The sequence below is a fragment of the Mus caroli genome, chromosome 2 (assembly GCF_900094665.2).
Source record: "Mus caroli chromosome 2, CAROLI_EIJ_v1.1, whole genome shotgun sequence".
Classification (NCBI taxonomy): domain Eukaryota; kingdom Metazoa; phylum Chordata; class Mammalia; order Rodentia; family Muridae; genus Mus; species Mus caroli.
The window spans coordinates 20693957-20720405 of NC_034571.1; the positions used below are offsets into that span (position 1 = coordinate 20693957).

The 26449-nt window shown below is 41.9% G+C and overlaps 1 protein-coding gene across 9 annotated transcripts in view; it reads right to left on the reverse strand.

Annotated features, from left to right (window-relative positions):
• Ehmt1 (euchromatic histone lysine methyltransferase 1) overlaps nucleotides 1-26449 on the reverse strand; it is a 134247-nt gene that overhangs the window by 16884 nt on the left and 90914 nt on the right. For 7 of the 9 annotated variants that reach the window (XM_021185975.2, XM_029469706.1, XM_021185967.2 and 4 more), the window contains 3 exons: nucleotides 17211-17333; nucleotides 7993-8094; nucleotides 5726-5830 (listed from right to left, as the gene is read on the reverse strand). In XM_021185975.2, coding sequence (XP_021041634.1) covers nucleotides 5726-5830; nucleotides 7993-8094; nucleotides 17211-17333 — 330 coding nt within the window. Of the gene's footprint in view, nucleotides 1-1868; nucleotides 2129-5725; nucleotides 5831-7992; nucleotides 8095-17194; nucleotides 17334-26449 lie in introns of those variants that run through there. The other 2 variants (XM_029469713.1, XM_029469719.1) reach the window with 2 other exon arrangements.

Below are 26449 nucleotides of genomic sequence, written 5' to 3' on the forward strand. Positions count from 1 at the left end.
CTTCCCCTCAGGAACACAGTCACAGACAAAACTCTAGCCTGAGCATGCCTTAGTTCCCAGCAATCCCTTGCAGTGAAAGCCATCCCAGGCTCCATAGTATCAGATCTGCCTGCTCTGGCAAGTAGGCAATACCAAGCCACATCCCAGGGCCCCATCCTGCAGGCCCGCAGGGGTCACAGTCATCTGCAATACTCTGGTGCTCTCCGACAATTGGACAGCCTCCCTCCCAGTGTCCACATGGTAAGGTGGAGTCAGGGCTTTTCAATTCACTGAACACTTGAAAACATAAAAACAAAACAGAGACAGAGTGTGTTGTCTATCAGCCTTGCTCGCTCGGTCGCTCACAAACCGCCCCAAGCGCAGGCTTTATTATTTCATTTATTTCTAAAGCAAACTGCCTTTAGTCAACATTATTACTCTGTCAAAAACCTTAGTCAACTATCTTTAGTTCTTTTCTGGCTGGCATCCTCGGTGATTTCAGCCCTCTGACTTTACATGGTTACATTCCATCCCCACACATCTCAGAGCTCAAGCAAAGTCTTGACTTCTCGGGGTCATTTTTTCTTAACAGAATGATCTGTTCCTTCTAGCCAGGATTATGTTGTTCTTAAATTCTAAGGCCCTACTCTTAGGAGACTGTTTACTACAGAGCCACCACATTGGCCTGTGATTGAAAGCAGTTTCACCTCCACAGTGGGGGTGGCACTTTCTGCTTCCATGTGTCAGACTGAGCAACCCCCTCCCCACCACCAGCGAGAAATGTGAAACAGAACAGTGTACAATCATGGCTATCAAATCTCCACAGGCAGCAGGAGACGGACCAGGGAACTGGAGCTGCCTACTCAGTCAGATACCACAGGAATCATACAGGCGATGGAGCTGCATGGGCCTGTCATGACCAAGCTTCCCACAGAGCAACATGAGCAGACCTGAGAGAAAGCACCCAAAGGGCTCCAATCTTTCAGCCATCCCTTCAGCCAGGTGGAAAGCACCATCAGCGCACGGGCCATCATCACCCTGCACTGAGAACTGCTATAGACTCACAAGACCAGACCAGAGAACAAACCACAAGAGAATTAGACAGACCTCACATCAATAGCTGTAACACACACACACACACACACACACACACACACACACCCCTCAAGAATATAGACAAACTGGCACCTGGCTTTAAGTCCTGACACACAGATAGGAGGTAAAACTGACCACTGACAAACCAGACCTGGTATGGATATTGAACTGGAAATCTGACCATTAGGCACCTGGTAAAATTGGGTCCCACACGCTCAGAAGGTAATTAGACATGGTAGAAATTACAAACAAAAACCCTTCGATTCCATTCCCACCAACACACAGTAAAGAAAAAAAATTACAGAGCGCTGAAAAAGGTAAAACAACTACAACAAAGAAGGGTAGTATATTAGAGCACACAATTAAAACCAGCTGAACCAAAACTTAGGGTGGAAAGCCAGTATGTACAATCTGACAAGACCATCCAAAGCCATCAGGACAAGTTCTTACAGTCTAATTCACATTACCTGAAGAAATCACAGCCAAAATTCAAAATTTGACAAAAACCCTAAATCACAGATTTAAGACATCCGATCAACCCACAGCTACACAGAGCTAAGTAACATCAAGGCACACCACAAAGTCTTCGTAACAGCTTGAAGAAAAAGCACATATTGCACAAACTCACACAAGAAGAGGTAAAACCGTTCCCACAGACCTTAGTAAGACTCTGGAAAGCAACACGCACAGCATAAACCCACTGACCAGAAAGAACTCTACACCAAGCACAAACATTTCCAAACACGAGGCAGGATACAGGCCATGCTGCCATAAAAATAGCATGAGTAGCAGGAGGAAGCAGAGATGGAAGAGAGGTCTAGTTGGAGAGGAGCAAGGCATGGCTGACAGTCTTCCCAGAAGTCAGTCTGCTCAAACAAAGCAGTAACATGTTACCAAGGGTCAGGACGTACTCACAGGTCATGTAGAAATAAATGGCCTCAAGTTTAAGGTGGAAGATGGAAAGAAACAAGAGTCTTCTGCTACATGTGCTACTGAGGCCTCCACAAGGGTGAACTAGGCCAGAGCTGCTCTCCTGTCTATGAGATCTTGAGCTCTATGAAAAAAAAAAAAAGATGTCTTTCTCTACTTCAGCAATGGCAAATGCTAACATGAAAAGGAAGGTAAATAAGGAGGAAGAAGAAGAAGAGAGGGAGGGGCACCAGCAGCAGCAGCAGCCAAGAGGTGCATAACTTTAATCCCAGTCCTCAGGAGGCAGAAAAGGGCAGGTCTCTGTAAATTTGAGACCAGCCTAGTCTATAAAGCGAGTTCCAGGACAAACAGGTCTATTATACAGAGGAACTTTGCCCGTCTCAAAAAACCTTCATCCACATCTCACACCATATAGAAAAATTGAATCAAAATAGACCATAGGCCTAAATGTAAAGTTAAAAATTATATGCCACTGTAAAAACACAGAAGAACGTCACTTTCAGTTAAAACAGTGGTTTTGTTGTTGTTGTTTTGTTTTGAGAAGGGTTTTACTCTACCCCAGAGTGGCCTTGCTAAACTCATAACAATTCACCTGCTTCAGCCTCTCAAGTGCTGGGATTAAGAAGCATGAGCCACCGGGCGTGGTGGCGCACGCCTTTAATCCCAGCACTTGGGAGGCAGAGGCAGGCAGATTTCTGAGTTCGAGGCCAGCCTGGTCTACAAAGTGAGTTCCAGGACAGCCAGGGCTACACAGAGAAACTGTCTCGAAAAACCAAAAAAAAAAAAAAAAAAAGAAGAAGAAGAAGAAGGAGAAGCATGAGCTATCATGTTCAGCTAAGCAATGCTCTTAAATAGGATATAGGAAGCAGGTTCCACACGCATACATGAAAACAAAGAATATTCTAATGTTTGCACTTTTCCAGGCCAGTACATAGCAAGTTTCAGGACAGCCAAAAGCTACTCAGTGAGTGTTAAGGAGAAGGGGGGGAAACAACAGCAACAGCAGTAGCAACAACAGCAAGAGGAGCAGCAGCAACAACAGGAGCAACAACAACAGCAAGAGGAGCAGCAGCAACAACAGGAACAAAAACAGCAGCAGCAGCAACAGCAAAAAAATCAGCAGCAGCAACAGCAGCAACAATAACAACAACAATGCTACCCAATGAAGCATGAGCTAAAGATCTGAATACATCCTTGACCAAAAAGCTATAAAACAGCAAAAACAGCAAAAAAGCCCATGAGAAGATGTTAACAGCAAACAGCCATTACATGAATAAAAATGAAATGAAGATCACAACAACCAGAAGCCAGTAACAGTGAGCACTCTAGAGACAATGTGGTGGCTCCTCCATTTCCAGGATTCATTTGGGAAAAGTTGGGACACAAATATTTGCAACTCATGTGTTCACCAACAGAGGGTCAATAAATGGCCAATAAATAGACATTTCAAGTAACAAGAAAAAACAACCAGAGTATAAAACGAATCCAGGACAGACACTCCTACAGAGAATTAGCCTCCATTTTGATAAAACCATGACAAATGATAAGATCCAGAAAGATGGCCAAATGTGAAGAGCTCACTATGCACTTTAAATTCAGTTAGTCTGCAACTACATGTCAAAGCAGCTAAATACAGTGTCATATCGGATAAGTAACAAACTTAAGGACTAAGTGTGGTAGCAGATGCATTTGATCCCAACACTCAGGAGGCAGAGGCAGAGAGATTGCTGTGAAGTTGAGGCCAGTCATATATAGATATAGTGAGTTCCAGGCTAGCCAGAGCTAAATAATAAGACCCTGACACTAATAAACATACTAACAAAACCAACACAAAAGCCAAACTTGGCAGCTAACTAATCCTTCCATATTGTAGGAACAGCAAACAATACTTCAAAGATAAGTGGTATTTATTTCTCAACAAAGCTATGAAAGCCAAAGGACTGCACATCATTTACATAAAACTTTGAAAATTATAAACTCTAGGGGTCAGTGAAATACAAAACGGTTGAGCAAGTCAAAGTGTTTGCTAAAGAAGTCTGATAGCCTAAGTTTGATCCCCAGAGCTCATGTAAAGATAGAGAAAAAGGACTGACTCCTGAAAATTGTCCTCTAACCTCCATATAGCCCTGTTACATGTGCAACCCCCACCCCTAAATAAGAAAGAAAGAAAGAAAGAAAGAAAGAAAGAAAGAAAGAAAGAAAGAAAGAGGAAGAAAAGAAAAGAAAAGAAAAGGAAAAAGAAAATGATGAAACGTAAAAACCTCAGTATCAGCCAGGCAGTGTTAACACACCCCTTTAATCCCAACACTCTAGAGGCAGAGGCAGGCAGATCTCTGTGAACTTGAGGCCAGCCTGGACTCCAAAGCTAGTTCTAGGACAGCCAAGGCTATACAGAGAAAGGCTGTCTCAACGGACGAAAGGAAAGGAAAGGAAAGGAAAGGAAAGGAAAGGAAAGGAAAGGAAAGGAAAGGAAAGGAAAGGAAAGGAAAAGAAGCTCAGCAGTACCTTAAAATAAAGCCAAACGGCCTGTGAAGAATGCTAGACTACGGAAGGCCAGAAGAACTAACATACTCCACTCATGTGCCCATACCAAACACTGCTCTTAAACGCAACTCATGTAAACTCAGGCTGGACTGGACCTTGCTTCTTTAGTTTTTACCCAACTTGAATTTGCCTGGAATGGACTAGGATAGCCCTTAAGAGATTCTGTCCCCTCTCTTTAACAAGGTTTCATTATGTAACTCTTGAGTAAGTTGCAGATTTGGAAAAGCATCTGGAAGAACAATAAAAATAGCAGTTAAAAGAGTCTGAATGAGGGTACAGTGCATGGGTGGGAAAAGGTGTTCTTGGAAACCATAAGGTTGCTAAATGAGAATCTCTAGGCTACAGTCCACAAACATCAAGGCTATTTCTACTGCTGTTGATTGCACACTAGAACCAGTTAGTGATACATCTGTGCTGCTTAATTTTTATCATCAACTTGATACAAGCTAGAATCACCTAGGAAGAGAGAATTTCAATTAAGGAATTATCCCAATCAGATAAGCCTCTGGCCAATTGTCTTGTTAATACTGATGATGGAGAACCCACCCCAAAGTAAACAACAATGGTATAATCATGGCTCAGCTTGTTTAGGACCTTACAAAGATAGACACTGCTTCCATCTCTGTGACAAGGAATTTTAGCAACAGATGGGTACAATTGTTTCCTGGATCTGAAATCAGTACCTTAGCTGGGATGAATGGACATTTGTTCAGCTATCCCCAGAAAAAGTCACATAATATCTACAGGGATAACAAAACTACTTCTCTGACTCTATAAAACTAGGCACCACAGAGTGTATTAGGTCAGATCATTCACATTTCTTTCTCTTTCAGGTCACGACCCCTACATGAGACCTGGTTCCTAGTGGTTTTTCTTGGGCTCCTCCCCTAGGTCATGTCAGTCAGGGACATGAGTCAAGAGAAAAGGATTGGGCATTTGATTCACACAAGCTACACACCCATGAACTCTTACCAGGCCAGATTTGCAGGGATCCAGTACAAGATCTATGTTGGGTCAATAAGATGTTGACTACAAAGGGCCAAAATAACCATCATGTGCTAGAACTCAACTTCAGAGATCTAAGCCCTCCAGAAGGAGATGCTGCTCAGGGGCCTGGCTCCTCTGGCCTTCTAAAAGGCTTTTCCTTAAGGTTCCTAAAGCACCATGAAAAACTCACATTATCCCGGATATTGATGTCAGAACCTTTAGACAGCAGCAGCTTCACCAGATCCACGTGCTTGTACTCGGTGGCCCAGATCATAGGTGTCCAACCACCATCATCCTGAGTGTAAGAGACAAATATTATCATCACCAGACAGCAAGTGAGAGAATGACTGACTTCATGCAGCTTGCTCAGGACTAGGGGTCCTCAGAGAAAGTCAAGGCAGAGAAAGTTTTCTGGAAAGTCAATGCAGGCACTGGCTCCCACCAAAGGTGCAGCCCAGCCCCTCTGAAGTAGGGAAGATGAGCTTCAGCTAACACTGTTGTTAGGACTGAACATCCAGTCAGCCTGAAACGACCCGGGAAGGACCCAGAGCAAGGTTTGTGGGAAGAATGAATACAAGGTTTCATTCTTGCTCATGGCCCTGTGGATGACAAAGCACAAGACCAACCAGCAGATAGACATATCAGACACAGACGAAATTGTCACTGCCTTTTTTTAGAAGAGCAGCAGGAGAGAAAGAGCAATCCTGTCCCCTAACTCTGTAAGGTCTATTAAGATCTCATGAATGGCCTTCCTATCACTATGGTGAGATCAATGAAAGTATTTCATTTAGAACAGAAAAGGTATCCTGCAGGAGCTGAGTGTTCTGTTAGCACTCATCAGTCTGGAGGTGGGAAGATAACCTCCTCCTACACACCTTCAAAGGGCTCCCTATCCACCCACACATGCATGTCCTTGTAGACACACATAGCCTCCACAAACGAAGATGATCTCTCTATAGTCAACTATTGGCATCATCAGAGGCAGTAGTAACATAAGGGCACATATGCTGCATAAACACTAGCCCAGAGTGACAAGAATAGAATGCCTCGCAGTCACCCAACAGGTTACTGCTAAGGGCAGTTAAAATAAATCAGACCATGCTACTTTCAGACCATGAAAAAAGACAGTACAAGCAGCCAGGACTAAAGCAAAATGGCACAGTGTACTGGCTAGTTTTGTGTCAACTTGACACAGACTGGAGTTATCACAGAGAAAGGAGCTTCATTTGGGGAAATGCCTCCAAGAGATCCAGCTGTAAGGCATTTTCTCAATTAGTGATCAAGGGGGAAAGGCCCCTTGTGGGTGGGACCATCTCTGGGCTGGTAGTCTCAGTTCTACAAGAGAGGAGGTTGAGCAAGCCAGGGGAAGCAAGCCAGTAAGTAACATCCCTCCATGGCCTCTGCATCAGCTCCTGCTTCCTGACCTGCTTGAGTTCCAGTCCTGACTTCCTTGGTGATGAACAGCAGTATGGAAGTGTAAACCGAATAAACCCTTTCCTCCCCAACTTGCTTCTTGGTCATGATGTTGGTGCAGGAATAGAAACCCTAAGACACACAGGGACATGAGGGAGATGGAAATGCAGCCATAACAAGGATCAAAGGGCCCTACAATGGTGTGTGGGACAGTCTTGGAGCCAGCTCTTTTAGATCATCTACTGGACTGACATGTATTTGTAGACACCTATTGTGTGCCTAGCACCAACAATGCAGCATAAATCACAGAATTGGTGAAACACCATCTTATGACTGAGGGGAGTGGGGCAGGTTAGCAAACAGCACATACAGTGCGATAGAGGGCAGTGCCAAAGCACAGCCAGATCTGGGAAAGAGGCCTAGGTACCCTCAAGAAGGACAGAAGCTATTCTGGGTATGGGAGTTTGGGAGACTCTGAACAGACAGGAAGGAAGCCTGACAGAATATCAAGGATGGAACCATTAGCCAAGTATTGCACAGAGGCCCTACAAAGCAAGAGGAGAATATGGGGATGAGGCCTGTGCTGGCCATTTTTAGTCAACTTAATATAAGCTAGGGTCATCTGGGAAGAGTGAACCTCAAGTGAGAAAACGTCTCTGTCAGAGGTTGTATAAACAAGTCTGTGGGGCATTTTCTTGTTTCATAACTGATGTGAAAGGGCCTACCCTGGGTATATTATCTTAGAATATATTAGAAAGCAAACTAAGCAAATAAAGCAGTAAGTGGTAGTCTACCATGGATTCTGCTGCAGTTTCTGCCTCCAGGTCCCCACCCTGACTTCCATCAATTAGGGACTATAACCTATAAGATCAGATAACCCCTTTCCTCCACAAGTTACTTTGGCTATGGTGTTTATCACAGCAACACAAACTAAGACAAGGCCTTTAGGGGGTTGTGGGCCGTTAAGCATCTGAAATTAAGAGTAGGAGATAAATGAAGAAGGAGGTGGAACAGCTATGCCACTGTACAGGAAAATGGCTTTACCTGGCAGTTGACATCCATCTGTCCATTTGAAAGCAGATACTGAACCACATCATAGTGGCCTTTCTTGGCAGCCAAATGCAAACATGTGGAGCCCTCTGCGTCCTGCAATACAAATGTCATTCAATCCAGAGAAACTATTTATGACTTAGTTCTTGGTGCAAAACACAGAGAAGTTATGCTCTCAGCCTAAAGGAGGTCCTGTCAACAAATCCACTCGACTGAACCCAAGCTAAGAGGAACAGCCAGGGTCCTGTCTCAAAAGCCCATAGTTAAGACTCAAGTCCTTTGTCCCTATATTAGGGAAACCCTTAAGTTGGAAAAACCCCTGCTCCAATCACATATACCTATACAACTCATATATCATCATGAAGGAACTGGCCCATTTCTACTCACCCTGAACTCAATAGCCCCAGGCCTCTTGACATAATGAGCATGCTTTACCAACTCCTTCCAGTAATAGTTCCAACATGAACATGTGTCCTGTCCAGTCTACAACTGCACCTTAAAGGACTTTGGAGAGCTAACCATGGTCACAGAGCACATGGAAAATAGAGTGGATGGTAAGAGCCATTCGCATGCAGAGAATTTAAAACTAGGTGGAAAGAATAGACAAACTTGATGTACAGATGTAATTCGGCCATATTACTGCTTCTGTCCTTTGCTGCTGGGAGTATTTCATTAGCTTTTGATTCTGCTTCCTCCTAGATTCTATACTCATCATACTACCTGACAATAAATAATAATAATAATAAGAAGAAGACACCAACCAAGAAGCTCCAGAACGGGCAAACAACCCACACAACAAAAAGTGAGTAGAGCCACTGGGCCAGGCCTAGCTCTTCTGCCTGTTTTCACTGATCACAAGGATTCTGTGAATATACTGGCCACTGCTCTGAGAGACAATTCTCCCCACTCTCATTTTTGTGATGACCTTATCTCTATTAACTTTCTCTCTCAGAGTCCCAACACTTGAGGTTTAAACACTTATGAACACATATCAATACATCTGATATGAATTAGGATGCCCATCTTTCGTAAGAGCTGCTGGGATACACAATTATATGTCACTGATATTGAGAATCAACAACTGGAAAAAAATTTTAAAGATGTATTTATTTATTTTATGTATAATGAGTATACTGTTGTTATCTTCAGACACACTAGAAGACTGCATCGGATCTCATTACAGATGGTTGTGAGCCACCATGTGTTTGCTGGGAATTGAACTCAGGACCTCTGGAAGAGCAGCCAGTGCTCTTAACTACTGAGCCATCTCTCCAGCCCTAACACTGGAAATTTTTTAAGAATAATGATGGCATACATAGCAGAAAGGATTCCTAGCCAGATGTACTAGACAGTAGGCAGGTAGCGCGCACGCACGCACGCACACGCACGCACGCACGCGCGCGCACACACACACACACACACACACACACACACACACACACACACGACTTCATGCTATCAAGGAGTCTATGTGTGTGTGCACGTGTGCTCATGCTCCAGAGAGTGAGGGGTGGTTCTTAAAAGGTAAACTGGAGAGTAATTTAGCCAAAGAAAACTCACAGGACTAAGACATGAAATCAGCAAATAGCAGAGGCTTCTGGTAAAAAAAGGCTGTGGTACACTGTCCAGTCATCAGTAATACTGTCTTTTTATTTTACATCCACCATGGAAACATCTGCACAGCTTCCTTACCTTCTCACCTACCCATCCCCAAGTAACTCTTACTATCCAGTTTGCTGATGTATCTCAATGCTTCTATAATACAATAGCAGGGGTCTTGTATAATTTATAATAGTGTGCATCAACCCACAACCCCTTTTTACTTCAATGTAGTGATTCTCATCTATGAAGATAACATGTAACATTCATTTTGTCTTCCTTTTTTTCTATTGCTGTACATTTACCCATGGAGGTAGATGCCCTGGGGTTGGATTACAGGTGATGGTGCTCAGCAGCCTGCAGCCATGACTGCTGGCACAAGTGCTCTGCACGGTCTACTTACTTGTCGCTGCTCTCAGTCTCATCTGCTTTACTACTTCTGCTGTGGCAGCTACAGAAACTGTTTTCCAGACTCCACTTTATTTTCTCTGCTAGCACTTTTTCCCCTTTAAGTCTACTTCTTAGTACTTTCGCTAAAAAAAACGTATTTATTTTTAGTGCTATTTATCTTTAGCGCTAAAAGGCAATGGCTTAGTGATTCCTCTGGTGGAGGCATGAGTTCAATTCCCAGCATCAGTCCGTCTCGTCTACTTCAGGGCTCTTGACCCGCAGTGACTCCAGCTCCTGGGGATCTGATGCCCTCTTTGGTTCTTCCTAGGCACCTGCACTCTCATGCATAAACCCACATACAGACACAACACGGTAATAAAAATAAACCCTTAAACGTTCACTAAATCACCATATTTAATAGCTACATTCAAAATATTTACCCACAGGAGTTCTCACACCCTCACCAAGAAAACTCTTTGCAAGAGATGGAGACCACTGCAGAGAACCATAACCATTGCAGAGTCGTAGAGACTGGTCCCAATTGATATATCTACAACACAACGAAAGGCTGAGGAAGTACTGCAGAAGGGGTGGAAAGATTCTAAGGAAACATGAAGTTGGCTGTGAGATTATGTCCCCTAGAAATGTCAGAGAAGCTACACCCATGAAGTCTCAACAACACAGCTGCCAAAATATGAACTGAACAAGGACGATACCAATAGACATGCTAATGGACAGGAAAGCGCATGAAGACTTAAACCTAGACAAAGAATTGTAGAAAACTAAGGGATGCAGAGAGTGGAAGGAAAGGTGTTCTTCAGGAAATAGCCCATACATTGGCTAAATACTAAAGGGTCAGCTCTAAAACACAAACTGAGCAGGTTGCAGGTTGTCTTTATATACTTAGGAGTGTGTGTGTGTGTGTGTGTGTGTGTGTGTGTGTGTGTGTATTACATACCCACGTATGTATGCAATTAAAGAAAAAAGAAATCATGAATGTGAAAAGGGAGGGGCGGTCCTGAGGGAAGAATGGGAAGGAGGAAATGATGTAATTATATTATAATCTTAAAAAATAAAAATATTTTAAAAAGCATTGTTCACCTCTAATTAGTCTACTTATACAGTAGTAAAATAACCCTACAAAGTTATTCCATTTGCACACTACCTTTCTCTGAACTATTAATAATGTATGATTTATTTGTAAATCTGTATAAACTCCATCATATGTATCTTTGTTTTAAACAGCTTCTTGTCTTTTCAAAGTTTTAAAGAAGTGAGTCTGGGTGCAGTGCAGACTCATGTAACAGGTCTCAGTGTCACACAGGTCCTCTGTACCACGACACCCAAGAAGAAGGTCAGCTCAGAATGGGCATTAAAGGAAAAGCTCAAGTGTACATCATCAAGACTGTTGGCTAAATCTGTTCCTGACAAACTGGAAACAAAGGCAAAAAGAGGCCCAGCTAAGGATAAGTCACCAGACAAAAAAGAATGAACTAAACAGAAGACAGAAACAAAGAATAACTAGGCTTCAGCGGCCAGCCAAGCCACTAAGATCTGCTGCAGAAAATGGAAAGGTTGAGATCAGGAGGCTCCGGAGAGGTAGAAGACAAGTTTAACTAATCATGATTGTGTTTATTGATGTCTCCATCTCCATTTTTGTACAACCCAGAGGAATATTTTTACCAACTATGTTCTGAATGCAAGTTTGTTTTTTTAAAAAAGATTTATTTATGTATTATATGTAAGTACACTGTAGCTGTCTTCAGACACTCCAGAAGAGAGTCAGATCTCGTTACGGATGGTTGTGAGCCACCACGTGGTTGCTGGGATTTGAACTCTGGACCTTTGGAAGAGCAGTCGGGTGCTCTTACCCACTGAGCCATCTCACCAGCCCGCAAGTTTTTTAGTAACTAGAAACATTGTAAAAAGGAGAATCCCACCTCATTCCACTTTTTAAATGTAAATGATTTTTTTCAAAAAGGGTAATCACTCACTTCAATTTGGTACAACCAGAAGAGAAAGTGGGACACTGAACCATAGCAGGCTGGGACCAGTTTAGGAATCAGCTTACCATTCCAGGTAAAGGTAAGTTTTACACCTTACAATACGAAGAAGCATACTTAACAGCAATTTGGAATCTCAGTGATATACTTAATGTGTTTTAAGTATTTTAAATTACTTCTAGTCTCCTATTTCTAAAACTGTTTCCTTTAAAAAACAAATAAAATTACTCCTTGATCCTTGTCTGGTCAAAACTGTGTGCTAAGCAGGGTATATACCTTTAATCTCATCACTTGGGAGGCAAAGAAGGAAGATCTCTGAGTTTGTGGCCAGCTTCATCTAGTTCCAGGACAGTCAAGACTACATAGAAAGACCCAATCTCAAAATAACAGAAAAAACAAACAAACAAACAAACAAACAAAAACAAAAAAAAAAACAAAACAAAAAAAAAACCCTAGCAAACAAAGTTAAAAAAAAAAAAAAAAAGAAAAAGAAAAATTCTCACTAGCATCTTTAACATTTATATTTGTGGTGGTCAGTTGTAACAATATGCTATGAAAAATAAAAACCTGAGCATGCAGTATATATGTCAAAATGTGAATGTGAGGAAGTTAAGATACTGTCATTTGATAATGCTTTGTGAGACCTCGAAAGGAGAACCCTTCTTCACCAGGCTTTAGGATGGAGCATCACTGTAATAACTGCTTTAGAAGAAGCAGAACACAGGTCTCTCAGGTGCTTTGGTACATCTGTTAAAACTGTGCACAAACTGAAATGTTTATGTATTGATCCTTAATCAATAAAATCTCAACTATTAAAAAGAAAGATGTTTAAACAACAGCTTTTGTGTTTATTTTATTGAGACAGTGTCTAGCTGTGTAGCCCAGGCTGGCCTTGAACTCAGAGACTCACCTGCCCCTGCCTCCGAGTGCTCGGGATTATAGTCATGTGCCACCACACCTAGTTTTACCTCGTTTCTAAAAGGACACTTTCTCTGGGCTGTCTTTTCTTCTCAAGACTTTTTTTTGTTTTGTTTTTTTGTTTTTCGAGACAGGGTTTCTCTGTGTAGCCCTGGCTGTCCTGGAACTCACTCTGTAGACCAGGCTGGCCTCGAACTCAGAAATCCGCCTGCCTCTGCCTCCTGAGTGCTAGGATTAAAGGAGTGTGCCACCACGCCCGGCTTTTTCTTCTCAAGACTCCTTTCTCTGGTACAGTGACAGCAGCCTCTTCTAATCCTTGTCTAGACCACTGCAGGCCAAGTTGGTAGCAGCTCAGGGTGTTTGCCAATAGGCAACCTGCAAGATTTCTTTGTCTTCCCTGCTTCTGCATGATGTATCTGAGTGTGGAGTACTCTTTGTTCGCCTTACTTAGGTTTTATTGAGTTGCTTTTTTGTTTGTTTGCTTACATCTGTGGATTACTGGTTTTCTTTGATAAGAACTCATGATCATGAGTTCTTCACCCTACTTTTTGTTTTCCTATTAGGTTTTCTCTGCTGTCTTTCTGAGGAACCAGGCTTGTATATGTGTTAGGTAGTTGGGGTCTTATAACGTTTGAATACTCAAAGAGTTTCCCTCACCCTTTCTTTTGCTGTACTAAAATCTGCTGCACAACCCACTCACACACTTCTTAGTCTTGATAGCTGACCTCAACACTTCGTAAATAGCAGCTTTGTAGGTTCCCAACTGTTCTAGATGAAAACAACACTCCCCCTTTTAAGACCCAAGAATAGTATTTAATACCAGAGTAATAGTGATAATCGTATTTGATATGAAAATGGATGTGATTACGTCTACACAGGTTATGGCCACATTTTATTAACAAACAAACAAGTACTGATGTGAAAAAGAATAATTTTACACCAGGGAGGGGTATTAGGGATGAATCCAGAGCCACACAAAGAAATGCTAGGCACACACTCTACCACTGACTGACATCTATTCTTTACATTGTTTATTTATATAGTTATGCCATAAAATATTACATTCTTATGTTTTGTTTTCAGTCTTATGTGCCAAGTCTGGCCCTTGAAGTCACTCTATAGCCAAGGATAACCTCTTATACTTTCCAAGTGTAAAGATTATAGACTGTCCCTACCATAACCATGGTAGTCTATGTGGTACTAGGGATCAAACTTAGCGATCTGAGCATGTTAGGCAGGCACTCTATTAAATAAGCTACACTCTCAGCCCTCTAGGGTTTTTTTCTACTATTTTAAAATTATTGTTATTATTTTGGAATTTATGTATTTGTTTGTTTGTTTGCTTATTTTGAAAGAGTCTTTCTATGTAGCTACAGTTGCCCTAAAACTCATTACATAGACCCTAGCCACCCTTGAACTCAGAGATCCTCCTGTCTCTATCCCCCCAAGTGTGCCATCACACAGGCCCATTAAATCTTAGATGTACAAATCTTCTTTTCTACAGCTAGTAAGACCATCTAAGCCACACTTTGTGATTTTCTTCTCTGGGAATTTCATATAAATGGAGGTTTGTGGTACTTATGCTTTGTATCTAGCTTTATATCCCCAAAGTTTACCTGGGCTGTCACATCTCTATGCTTTGCCCCTGACTGTCCCAGGGATGATGTCTGTTGAATAGATAGAGCACTTGCTCATTAATGCAAAATAAAGGATAAGTAAGTTATTCCTAGGGGGAGTACTGCAATAAGCCGTGCTGTTCACAGTGGTTTGTATTGCTTGGGTGTACACCTACGGCTAGAACTGCTTACTCACCAAGCCATTAGGAAGTACACTATTTTGAAAGAGGTTCTCACTATGGAACCTAGTTTGGCCTTTGAGTAACACTCCTTCTACCTCTGTAAAGTGAGTGTTGTTACCATGGGTTTTACTACCTTACAAAGTATATAATTTCAGCTATTATGTTTAGTTCTTCAATCCATTTTTGTGTATGTATCGTATGAGTACATTCTTCAATATATGAATACTAAGTTTTCCCAGCACCATTTGCTAAATAGTTGTCATAAATCAACTAACAACACAGCAATGGTTTATTTCTGAGATTTTGTTCATCTAATTCTACTGGTCTAAAGCTCTATCTTTTTTCTTTTCTCTTTTTTTTTCCTTGCTCTGCATCTATTCCCCCCCCCAATTAATTAATTTATTTATTCACTCTACATCCCCATCACAGCCTCTCCTCATCCTTCTCTTCCCCTCCAAAAAGCTGTATGTGGGGGTTGTGGAGGGGGGACAACCTTGGGTACCAAGAGACCCTGGCACATCAAATCACTGCAGGACAGGGCACATCCTCTCTCCCTGAGGCCAGACAAGGCAGCTCAGTTAGGTGAATAGGATCCACAACCAGGAACAGAGTCAGGGCCAGTCTCTGCTCCAGTTGTGGGGGAACCCACATAAAGACCAAGCCAAGCCTATAGCTGTATGCTTATACCAGAACTACCCCCATTTTCATTAATGTAGCTTTGTAATAAGTTCTGAAATAAGGAACTCGTTCTACTATTCTAGACTTCATAAAAAAATTCCATCAACTTTAGAATGGATATTTCTGTATTTGGTTGGAATTTTGATAAGAATTACATAGAATATGTACACACAAAGGATGACCTCCCATTTCTTTTTGTTTTTGTTTTGTTTAAGATAGGGTTGAAAATAGTCCAGGTTGCCATCAAACTCACTATGTAACCAAAGCTAACCTAAAACTTCTGATTTTGCCTCCCAAGTGCTAGAAGGTGTAAACCTGTGTACAGGGTTTTATATGGTGCTGAGACAGACACTCTTCCTTCCAACTGAGCTATATACTACACTATCTCCTTTAACGATTGCTTGAGTTTTCTTTTTTTTTTTTTTTTTAAGATTTATTTATTATATATAAGTACACTGTAGCTGTCTTCAGACACTCCAGAAGAGGGCGCCAGATCTCGTTGTGGATGGTTGTGAGCCACCATGTGGTTGCTGGGATCTGAACTCTGGACCTTCAGAAGAGCAGTCGGGTGCTCTTACCCACTGAGCCATCTCACCAGCCCTGCTTGAGTTTTCAATGTGCAAGCTTTTTCACTCTTTGATACTTAAATGATACTCTTTGATGGTTAAGTACTTAAACATACTTGTAAGTATTTTATTCTTTTTGATGTAACTGTAAATAAAATTAACTCAACTTCCTTTTGGATAACTTAAAGAAGATAGAAATAGCCGGGTGTGGTGGTGCACGCCTTTAATCCCAGCACTCGGGAGGTAGAGGCAGGCGGATTTCTGAGTTCGAGGTCAGCCTGGTCTACAAAGTGAGTTCCAGGACAGCCAGGGCTATACAGAGAAACCATGACTCGGAAAACTAAAAAAATAAAAAAGATAGAAATATAAAGTGAACACGGTGATGCACACCTGTAACCCCAATACTGAGGAAACTGAAGTAGGAGGATAACAAGTTCTAAGCTCACAGTTATATAAGACCCCATAACAAAAATAAAAGCAAAAACAAACAAACAAACAAAACACAAAACAGAGATATAGAGAAAAATGTACTGCTATTTATGCCAACTTTGTCCTATTATTTGTTAAATTGTTTTATTAACTCTAACAATACTTTTGTTGATCCATTATGTTTCTACACTTAAGATCACAGTAACTGTGAACTGAGAGACATTTAAGTCCTCTTTCCAATTTGGGTATCTTCCATTTCTCTTCTTGCCTAACTGCTCCAAACAAGAGGGACAACACAATCAAAGAGGGAACAAAACCTTTATGGCCATCTCCTTTCTGGCTGATTTGTCTATTACTGGACAGATATAGGTCCAGTGGTAACCAGGAGATCTTTACTAGCAAGCCAAATCACCACATATTTATATTTTACATTTGAAATGTCCCCAAAGTCTTATTCTTAGCTTAAAATTTGTGAAATTTTCATAGGTAGAGCCTGGCTAGCAGAGCAGGTCATCAGAGAGAAGCCTGGGCAGTTATACCTGCTCCTGAGCCCAGCTTACATCCTCTCCTGCTCTAGTCAGCAAGTTCCTGCTGCAATTCTGCCATGCCTTTTACACTTTGATGAAGCAGAACCTCTGAAATCATGAGCCAAACTAAATCTTTACTGACAGAAAAGGAACTACTATATCAAGTACAAAAGCTCTGCTAAACAATAGGGCAAATGTCTTGCTGGCAACAAGTTCCTGCAGTGTTTCAAGGAGAAACTGCTCCCTCTTCATCTAAGAAACATCTACACATGAAATAGGAATATGAACCTGACTGGGTGGGTACCTTCGGATCCACCTGTGCTCCAGCCTTGATGAGGTACTTCACTGCATCCAAGTGGTTGTTCTCTGCAGCCTCCATCAGTGGGGTCCGCTGGTCCTCTGAGCACGTGTCAATATTGGCACCCGCCTAGTAAAACAAAGATGACTTAGATGGGCTGAGTCAGTTTCCCAGGAAGTAAAAGCGTTGTGAGGCTCTGCATTTGTCGTGAAGAGATTTAACAAACAACACTAATACTGTTTTACTGACCAGCTGTCTGATTCTTCAAAACTGCATTCAAGACATAGTAACTAAAGCTGGAGCTATTCAGTGCTAGGGTACCCACACTGCACCAACAAGGCCCTGGATTCAAAGTCTAGCCCCAACACGTGCAAGATAACAGCCCACACACAGTCCCACACACCGACAGGCACAATTATTCTATCAAGCTCTAGCTCAAGCAGAGTATCTTTGCTAGATATCCTTTCTAAATTAACTGACATATAGGCACAGCAGGATATAGATATGTCTAAGAAAGGGAGTAGAGAGCCTCAACTCACGGGAGGGAAAAGTATTTGGGAGGGCAGAGGACAGTGCATCAATTTAGCCGGTTTTGCAAAATATTATTTTCCAGAATAAAACAAAACAAAAAAAAGCTTCAAGTGATACAACTTTTAGAATAATTTGTAACTTTTTCAATAAAAAAGGCAGATGAACAGACAAGTACAGCCAGGGAAGACACGTGATGTCAGCTGCGGCCGAGAGCGAGTCAAATGCTCGCATCTGAGCCTTCTCCACGGCATTCTCCACTAGCCTCTTAGACAAAGAACAAGGACTAATAGCTTATAAAGTAAATATTCACAGGGATTAAGGAAACTGACATTCTTGCTGTCAACAGTAAAAAGAGATTTCAAAAAGAAGAACTGTAGCTCTTCACAAAACAAAGACCGGAGATCAAGTGACCACAGCGAGGTCTAGCTGCCAAAAGCACTGACGGCAGAGGAAAGCCACACATCAAAGCAGTTAATGCTAACAAATAAGTATAAGGTGGTGGGGGTATAAAAGTAAGGCCCACCAAGTGGCTAATTAGATTTTCAAATAAAGAAATATATTCTTCACTGCTAGACTCTACCACACCTCCATCACAACACACACACACACACAAAGAGGGAGAGGAAGAGGGAGAGGGAGAGGAAGAGGAGGAAGAGGAGGAGGGGGAGAAAAACAGAACTGAATGAATGAATGAATGAATCCTGGATATGGAGTGTTGAAACCACCATGGTATTGGCATGACCTGCTTCCATAGCTTCCCCAAGTCCTGACTGAGGGTAAGGGTGCAAGTCTAAGAAGGACAGTGACAGTGGGGGAGGGGAAAGGAGGAGAGGGAGGGGAAAGGGGAAAAGTGGGATGAAGGTCTCTCATCAAGGCAAGAAAGTCATCTCCTCTGCAAACCAGTCAGTTACCCTCCAGAACTCCTCCAGGCACAGCAGGAAATACGACAAAAGAATAAAGTGCTGGAAAGCAGAACTCTGTCAATGAGTAGATACCCACAGACTGACTAATGCTACTAGATGGGCAACCAGGCATAATGGTGCTTCTGTGATCACTGTTCTCTCAGCCCAGGGGCCAGACCATGAGTATCCACAACACTGGCAAAAGAATAGGGAGAGCTACATGTTACAAGAGCACTTTCAGCAAAGGTAGACTAGAATGCCTTCCATCCATGGGACTAAGATTGTAGCCCCAAATACCTGAGGAGCGGCCAAACAACACGTAACAGGAGCCACAGTGCTGTAGTAGCCATGGACAATCAGAAAAACATAGAAATGCATAAAGAGAGGATCTCTGTCTAGTAAAGAAAGGCCTCATAGCAGCAAGCAGGTGAACATCAAATCTGCCCTGAATAGGCTCTGTGCTGATTGAGGCTGATTTCTTGTCTCGTTACCAAGTAAGATGATAATCTCAACTGTCGACTTGATGATACTGAGAATCACCGGGGAGACAGCCTTTGGGCGTGAGGTGCAAGAGTGAGCTCAGAAGAGTGAGCATTCAACGTGTATTCTTGCCTGGAGATGCAATGGGATCAGGTATCTCTCAAGTTCCTGCCACTACAAGCTTCTCCTCCATGATGATGCAAACCGTAAGCCAGAATAACATTTCCTTCCTTTAAACTGTTTTAACTTTTAATTAGAATCTAATTATACCTCCTGTACCAATACATTTAAGGGTATTTCCCACTTTCTGTTCTATGAAATTTAGTGTATCTGGTTTTATGTTGAGATCCTTGATCCACTTGGACTTGAGTTTTGTGCAGAGTGGTAAGTATGGGTCCTAAACTGAACACCAATGGTTCAGGCTCTAAGACCAACAATTGGTAAATGGGACCTCATGAAACTGCCAAGTTTCTGTAAGGTAAAGGACACCGTCAATAGGACAAATCGGCAGCCCAAATACCCAATTTTAAAATGGGGTACAGAACTAAACAGAATTCTCAACAGGAATCCAAATGGCAGAGAAGCGCTTAAAGAAATGTTCAAAACCCTTAGTCACCAGGGAAATGAATATTTAAAAAAGTCTAAGAATCCATCTCAAACCTGTCAGATTGACTAATAAGATAAAAAAACTCGAGATAGCACTTGCTGTTGAGGATGTGAACAAGAGAGACACTTCTCCATTGCTGGTGCGAGTGCAAACTTGCACAACCACTTTGGAAATCAATTTGGAATTTTCTCAGAAAAACTGGGAATAGTTCTACCTCAAGATACAGCCATACCACTCCTGGGTATATTACCCAGAAGATGCTCCAACACCCTACAAAGACACTTGCTCAACTGTGTCCACAGCAGCTTTATTCATAATAGCCAGAAACTAGAAACAACACAAATATCTCTCGAGTGAAGAACAGATAAAGAAAATGTGGTACATCTACACAATGGAATACTATTCAACTATTAAAAACAAAGATATAATAATGAATCAATCTTGCAGGCAAACAGATGGAACTTGAGAATATCATCCTGAGTGAGGTAACCTAGTTCCAAAAGGACATTCATGGTATGTACTCACTTAAAATGGCTATTAGCCATAAATACAGGTACTATGTTACACTACACAGACCCAAAGAAGCTAAATAAGAAGGAAGGCCCGCTGGGCGGTGGTGGCACACACCTTTAATCCCAGCACTCAGGGGGCAGAGACAGGCGGATTTCTGAGTTCGAGGCCAGCCTGGTCTACAGAGTGAGTTCCAGGACAGCCAGGGCTATACAGAGAAACCCTGTCTCGAAAAACCAAAAAAGGAAGGCCCAAGCAAGGAAGCTTGAATCTCACTTAAAAGGGAGGGATGTTAGGGAGGGGAATAGGGGGTTCAGGATCAGGTGTGGGGAAGGACAGTAGAGATGGCTAGACTGTTATAAAAATGAATGGAAATCTGCAACTGATGGGGGTGAGGAGGTGGGGGCATCTCCAGGACAAGACAGAGCCCTGGGGTAAGGGAGGCTCCTAAGAATCAATGGGGATGACCTTAGCTGTGACTACCTACATAGGGGATATGGAACCTGAAGAGGCCACCTCCTGTAGCCAGACAGGAACCCCAGTGGACAGATGGAGACACCAACTCACTCACAAAACTTTCAACCCCAAATTTATCCTGTCTACAAGAAACGCAGGCACTTGGAGTGGAGCAGAGACTGAGGGAACAGCCAATGAATAGCCGGCTGAACTTGAGAAACAGTCCATGGGCAAGCACCAACCCCTAACACTATGCAAAGCACACTCTGCTATGCTTGTAGTCATGAGCATATTGTCCACCCAGCATATGGCACCACCCAGCAGTGGACTCAGATATAGACACCCACAGCCAAACAGTGGATTAAGCTTGTGGACTCATGGAAGAATATGAGGGAGGATTGCAGGCCCTGAAGGGAATAGGAACTCCACAGGAAGACCAACAGAGTCAACTGACCTGGACCCTTGGGGCTCTCAGAGTCTGAACCACCAACCAAAGAACAGACACAGGCTGGACCTAGGCCTCCTCATTCATATGTAGCAGATGTGCAGCTCAGCCTTCATGTGGACCCTAAACAACTGGAATGGGGCTATCCCAAAAGCTGTTGCCTGTTTGTGGAATATGTTTTTTCCTAGTTGGGCTGCCTTGACTGGCCTCAGTGGGAGAGGAAGCTCCTAGCCTCAAAGAGATTTGAAATGCCAAGGGAGGTGGGTGGGGATATCCAAGGAGCCTCCACCCCCTCAGAAGAGGAGGGGTGGATGGGGGAAGGGCTGTGGGTGGGGGTGCCAGGAAGGGGGCAATGAAGGGGATGTAAAGTGAACAAGTATAAAAAATAAAAAATCTAATTATAGCACTCCTCCATTTCCTTGCCCCAGTCCTGCCCACTGCCCCTCCCTCTAACCTTTCCTACACCTCTGCCTCATTCAATCTCAAACTGATGATCTCTTTTCTCCTCCTCCTCCTTCTCCTGGCTATGTGCATAAATATATGAATACAACTTGCTCATGCCAAGCAGTAGTGGCGCATGCCTTTAACCCTAGCACTTGGGAGGCAGAGGTAGGTGGATATCTGAGTACGAAGCCAGCCTGGTCTACAGAGTGAGTTCTACGACAGCCAGGGCCACACAGAGAAACTCTCTGGCTCCAAAAACATAAACCAACCAACCAACCAAGCCAGCTGAGTCCTTTTGGTGTTGTTTGTATGTTTGATGACCGATCACTTTGTATTAGATAAACCATTAGAGAGTCATCCCCTGGAGAGATTAAATCTCCCTTTCCCAGCACTCATTAGTTGCTTTGTCTAGTTCTTTGCCTAGGAGCAGGACACTATGAGATTCCCTGCTTCTGTGCTAGCATGTCTATTAATACGGTCATTGTTCAGGTCATAAATTGTGGAAGTATTATGAGTATAGCTTCTCTGTCATTTCTAGGAGACTCAACCTTACCTTAAGTTGCTTTTGTAAACATGTTTCATCATCATAACAGTAGTTAGCACAACAAATAAGAAGAGTCCTAGCAGCTGGAGAGATGGCCCAGTAGTTAAAAGAGAACTAGTCTAGTCTAGGCTAGTCTTCCAGAGGACCTGGGTTCAACTCCCAACACTCACATGGCAGTTTATCAAAACTATAACTCTAGCTCCAAGGACACCTCTTCTGGCCTCCAGGTACTAGGCATGCATGTGACGCACAGACATACATACAGGCAAAATACTTCTAGATCTAACCATTTATTTAAAAAATAAGTTAAAATATATTTTACAAAAGAAAAGAATCCTGGAGTCAGTCTGGCTCACTGAGAGCACCCCAGAGAAAGACTCTGAAGAGCCATCACAGTGGGGGACTCTAACCAAAGCCTGTGGGTGATCGCAAATACAAAGGCACTACACAAATGCTGTGATCTGGAGGAACAACACCCCTGCACTCAGGAAAAACTAAAAACAAATATATTCTATTGTTCTTCCTGGAAAATGTTGGTGATACTGATTAGGTTGGGGGGTGAAACATACACAAAAATAGAGAGCACCTAAGAATGGCACTATACAGCCAAAAAACAAAAAATAATAAAATAAAATAAAATAATAATAAAAAGAATGGCACTATAAACACTGCAGGATGTAGCCCAAGTACCTATGAGGAGTGAACAAGCTGTGCCAGACTTAGCCAGACTGACAGCTCTTTGTTAGAGCTCCTATATATAAAAGGTTACCCAGACACACAGTTCATTTTGTAATATGTTCAGGCGAACAAGGCACCACCCATGGGTGGTGAAAACTTAACAGAGGGTTCAAAGGAGGACTCACCCATATACAAGCTAACCATACAGAGATAGGAAGCACCACTTGGCCTCAAGCAACAAAAACAAAAGATGATGTGTGGGGAGCCTGGAACATAAAGTAAACAACCCTAGTCTTGATACTGAGCTTCAGTCAGAACTCACTTGAATTTCCTCCTTTTTTGCATATACCCATTTGATTCTTATGTTATGCTTTTCTGTTGTTATTGTGTTGTTGTTTTGCAATAAATGAAGCTAGATACCAAAGAATATGTACTACTGTAGAGGCTAAAATTGGATGAAAGTGAACCATACTGCCTGTTGAGTGCCTCAGGGTGGTTGGTGGTAGGGCCAGAAACAGACAAAGATATATTGTATAAAATATAAAAAGTATTTTTCCACTGAGAAAAGCAATTTAAGGAGGGAAGGGTTTATTTTCCTTCCAGAGCCCACTGCAGGTTGGTGGCAGCAGGAAGACAGTGAGGGACACCTGTGCTCAAGAAGCTGCTTCTCTTTCAGGTAGTTTCCATCCCAAGCCCAGAGAACAATGTGGTCGTCCTTTAGGGATGATCTTTTCCATGTCAATTAACCTAATGAAGATAATCACAGGTATACCCAGAGGCTAATCTAATCTAAATAACCCCTCATAGGCTTGTCTCCTAAGTGATCCCAAATTTTCTCAAGTTGGCAATCAACAATAGCAATGAACATACTACAGTACCAAGCCATATTCCCAGAGGGACCATGGCCAGAAATCAATCCATAAGACCCTACCCCGATGTAGAAAAATCCTAGCAGAAGAGAGTTAAGACAGATGGGGGATGCTTCTGGAGATCATATGGGGAAGTGTCAAAGGTCATGGACCTGAAGGATTGAAAATGACCCTAAATATAATGATAAGAGAATTCAAATTCAGATCACTGAGGCAAAAGAACAGTTTTTGATGCAACCAAGACTAAGCAAAACATCACATATGAAGTTTCAGAAGTCAATGCGTCAAGCTCAGCATGGTATCTAGAAACCAGAGTTTTGTTACTGCAGGAGACATCCCAATGAGTAATTGGAAGACAGATGTCAGTACAGCACCTAGTAGTATTAGTGAGAAAAGATCTGCGATCTGTGCATAGGGAGCAGCTCAACCATAGCCAAAACAAGACAATAAATGACTACAGATAGATTTTAAAAATACCATTGTGAACTTAACTAAGAATTTCTAAGCTTGACAGAACAACAAAGTGTGCATAAACATGCATGTATATTTATAAAAAACAAAACTTTCTGTGAAATTTGGTGTCATGAAGAGAAACAACAATTACATGTACAGTTATTTTAGAAGGATAAGGGAAAAAATATACAAAACTTGTTCAAAGAAATAAGTACTGAAAAGCTTACAAATTCTGAACTAGAATCAGGAAGCCACAAAGGACCCCAAAAAAGAACCAACAAAAACAAAGAGTCTTTGAGGCTTATATTATCAAACACTCAGCAAGAATCTCAAAACACAGCCAAAGAAAATCATTAAGTCCCACAGAGAGGAATCCCAATCATATCACAGCAGGTTCTGACCTAAGAATCCAGGTGAAAGTAAAATGGTCTCTACAGAGTGCTGGAAGAAAGCCAGAGCCTTGCAAGCCATCTGCTGGGTGAGAATGTGCACCCCAATAGCTACCATCAAGAAAGGAAGCTGGAACACAGACTTTCAAGATAACCAACACTGAGACCTTGGCCACAGCCTAGCCATAGAGAACAAGTATTAGAAATGAAACAAACAAGCAAACAAGATAATTATCCTGAAAGCATTCAAAAGGACTGTCCAAGATGAAAGGGGAACAAAGTCTGTCCATACAGAGATCCAGAAAAACCTCACAGACACAGAAATGAAAAGGCGATCTATAATAATGGGACAAATGAGGAGCAAGCTGGCAGGACTATGTCCTCAATAATAACAGCCTTAAACAGAGAATAAATTCACAAAATTAAAAAAAAAAAAAAAAACACTAACTGGATTTTAAAAAAAGATCTGATGATAGGCTGCCAATTAAGAAATGTATTTCAGTAACACACATAGTTCAAATAAGCAGACAGGAAAGTTGTTATACTTACATAAAATAGATTTTAAGTAAAACAAATAAAAACCAACCAGGCTGGAAAGATGGTTCAGTGGTTACAAGCACTTGCTGCTCTTCTAGAGGACCTAGGTTTGATTCACAGAACCTACATAATGGCCCACAACTGTTTCTAACTCCAGTTACAAGGGATAGAAATGCTTCTCTTCTGGCATTCAGTCACCAGGCATGCATGTGGTACACAGACATACACGTAAACAAAATACTCATACACATGAAAGAAAATTAAAAAGAAAAGTTAAAGGTCGTTATATGACATAGTAGTCATTTCAACAAGAGAAAATAACAATTATAAATATATATGTACCCAATACCATAGAACAGATTATATAATATGAATATCACATTTTAAGGAACAGAAAACACTCTCAACACTGTGTAGTTGGGGGCTTCATAGCATTCATTTGATGATCTCAGTCAGACCAAAATCAACACAGAAACAGTGGAGTTTAACTGAACTATGGATCAAATGAACAAGCCATACATTTACAAAACACTTCACGTTAGAGCTGCAGAATGTAAATTCTGCACAACCACATATGGAAAACAACCTGTAGACCAGATCATAAGTAAGTCTGAATACATTTTTAAGACTTATTTTGTTTTTAATTATGTGCATTATGTGTATGTACACAAGAGCTGGAGTTACAGGAGGCTGTGACACCTCCTTCCCCTCATGCAACATGGTTTCTGAGACTCGAACTTGGTTCTTCTGAAAGAGTCGTCTATGCTCTTAATTGCTGAACTATCCCTCCAGCCCCCAAATAATTTTACCTCCCCTGAAGCACCCCCAAAACAACCCTGAAACCACAGCATGTATCTCCAAGGGCAACAATGAAATAAAACTAAAAATCAACAAGAAAGAACTTTAGAAATGGCATTAGGTACAAAGAAATTCAACAGGATTCTCTTAAACAACCAATAGGCCAATGAAGAAACAAAAGAGAAAAGTAAACTATTTCCTAGAAATCGGAACTGAGGAGATGGCTTAGGAGGCAAACTTCTTCCAGGACAAACAGGACAACAAGAGTTTGTATCCGTGTAAACGTAGCGTTGGCACGGCAACCTGGCTATATACTGGCACCCAGGAGACAGAGCGAAGGGATCCCAACTACAAGTTAGCTAGCTAGGCTAGGTTAGTCTTCAAGCTCTAGTATTTAATCAGAGACCCTATATGAAGTGGAGCTGAGTTAAGGAAGACATCTGATGTCAACTCTGCAGTACATGCACATTTTCTAGAACAAATAAAAATACAACACATCAAGAGCTAAGAAAGATGTTTATGGCAACAAACCACCTCAAGAATTAGAAGTCTCAAGTAAACTCACAATATATCACTAAGGAAATAAAAGGGCAAAACCCAAA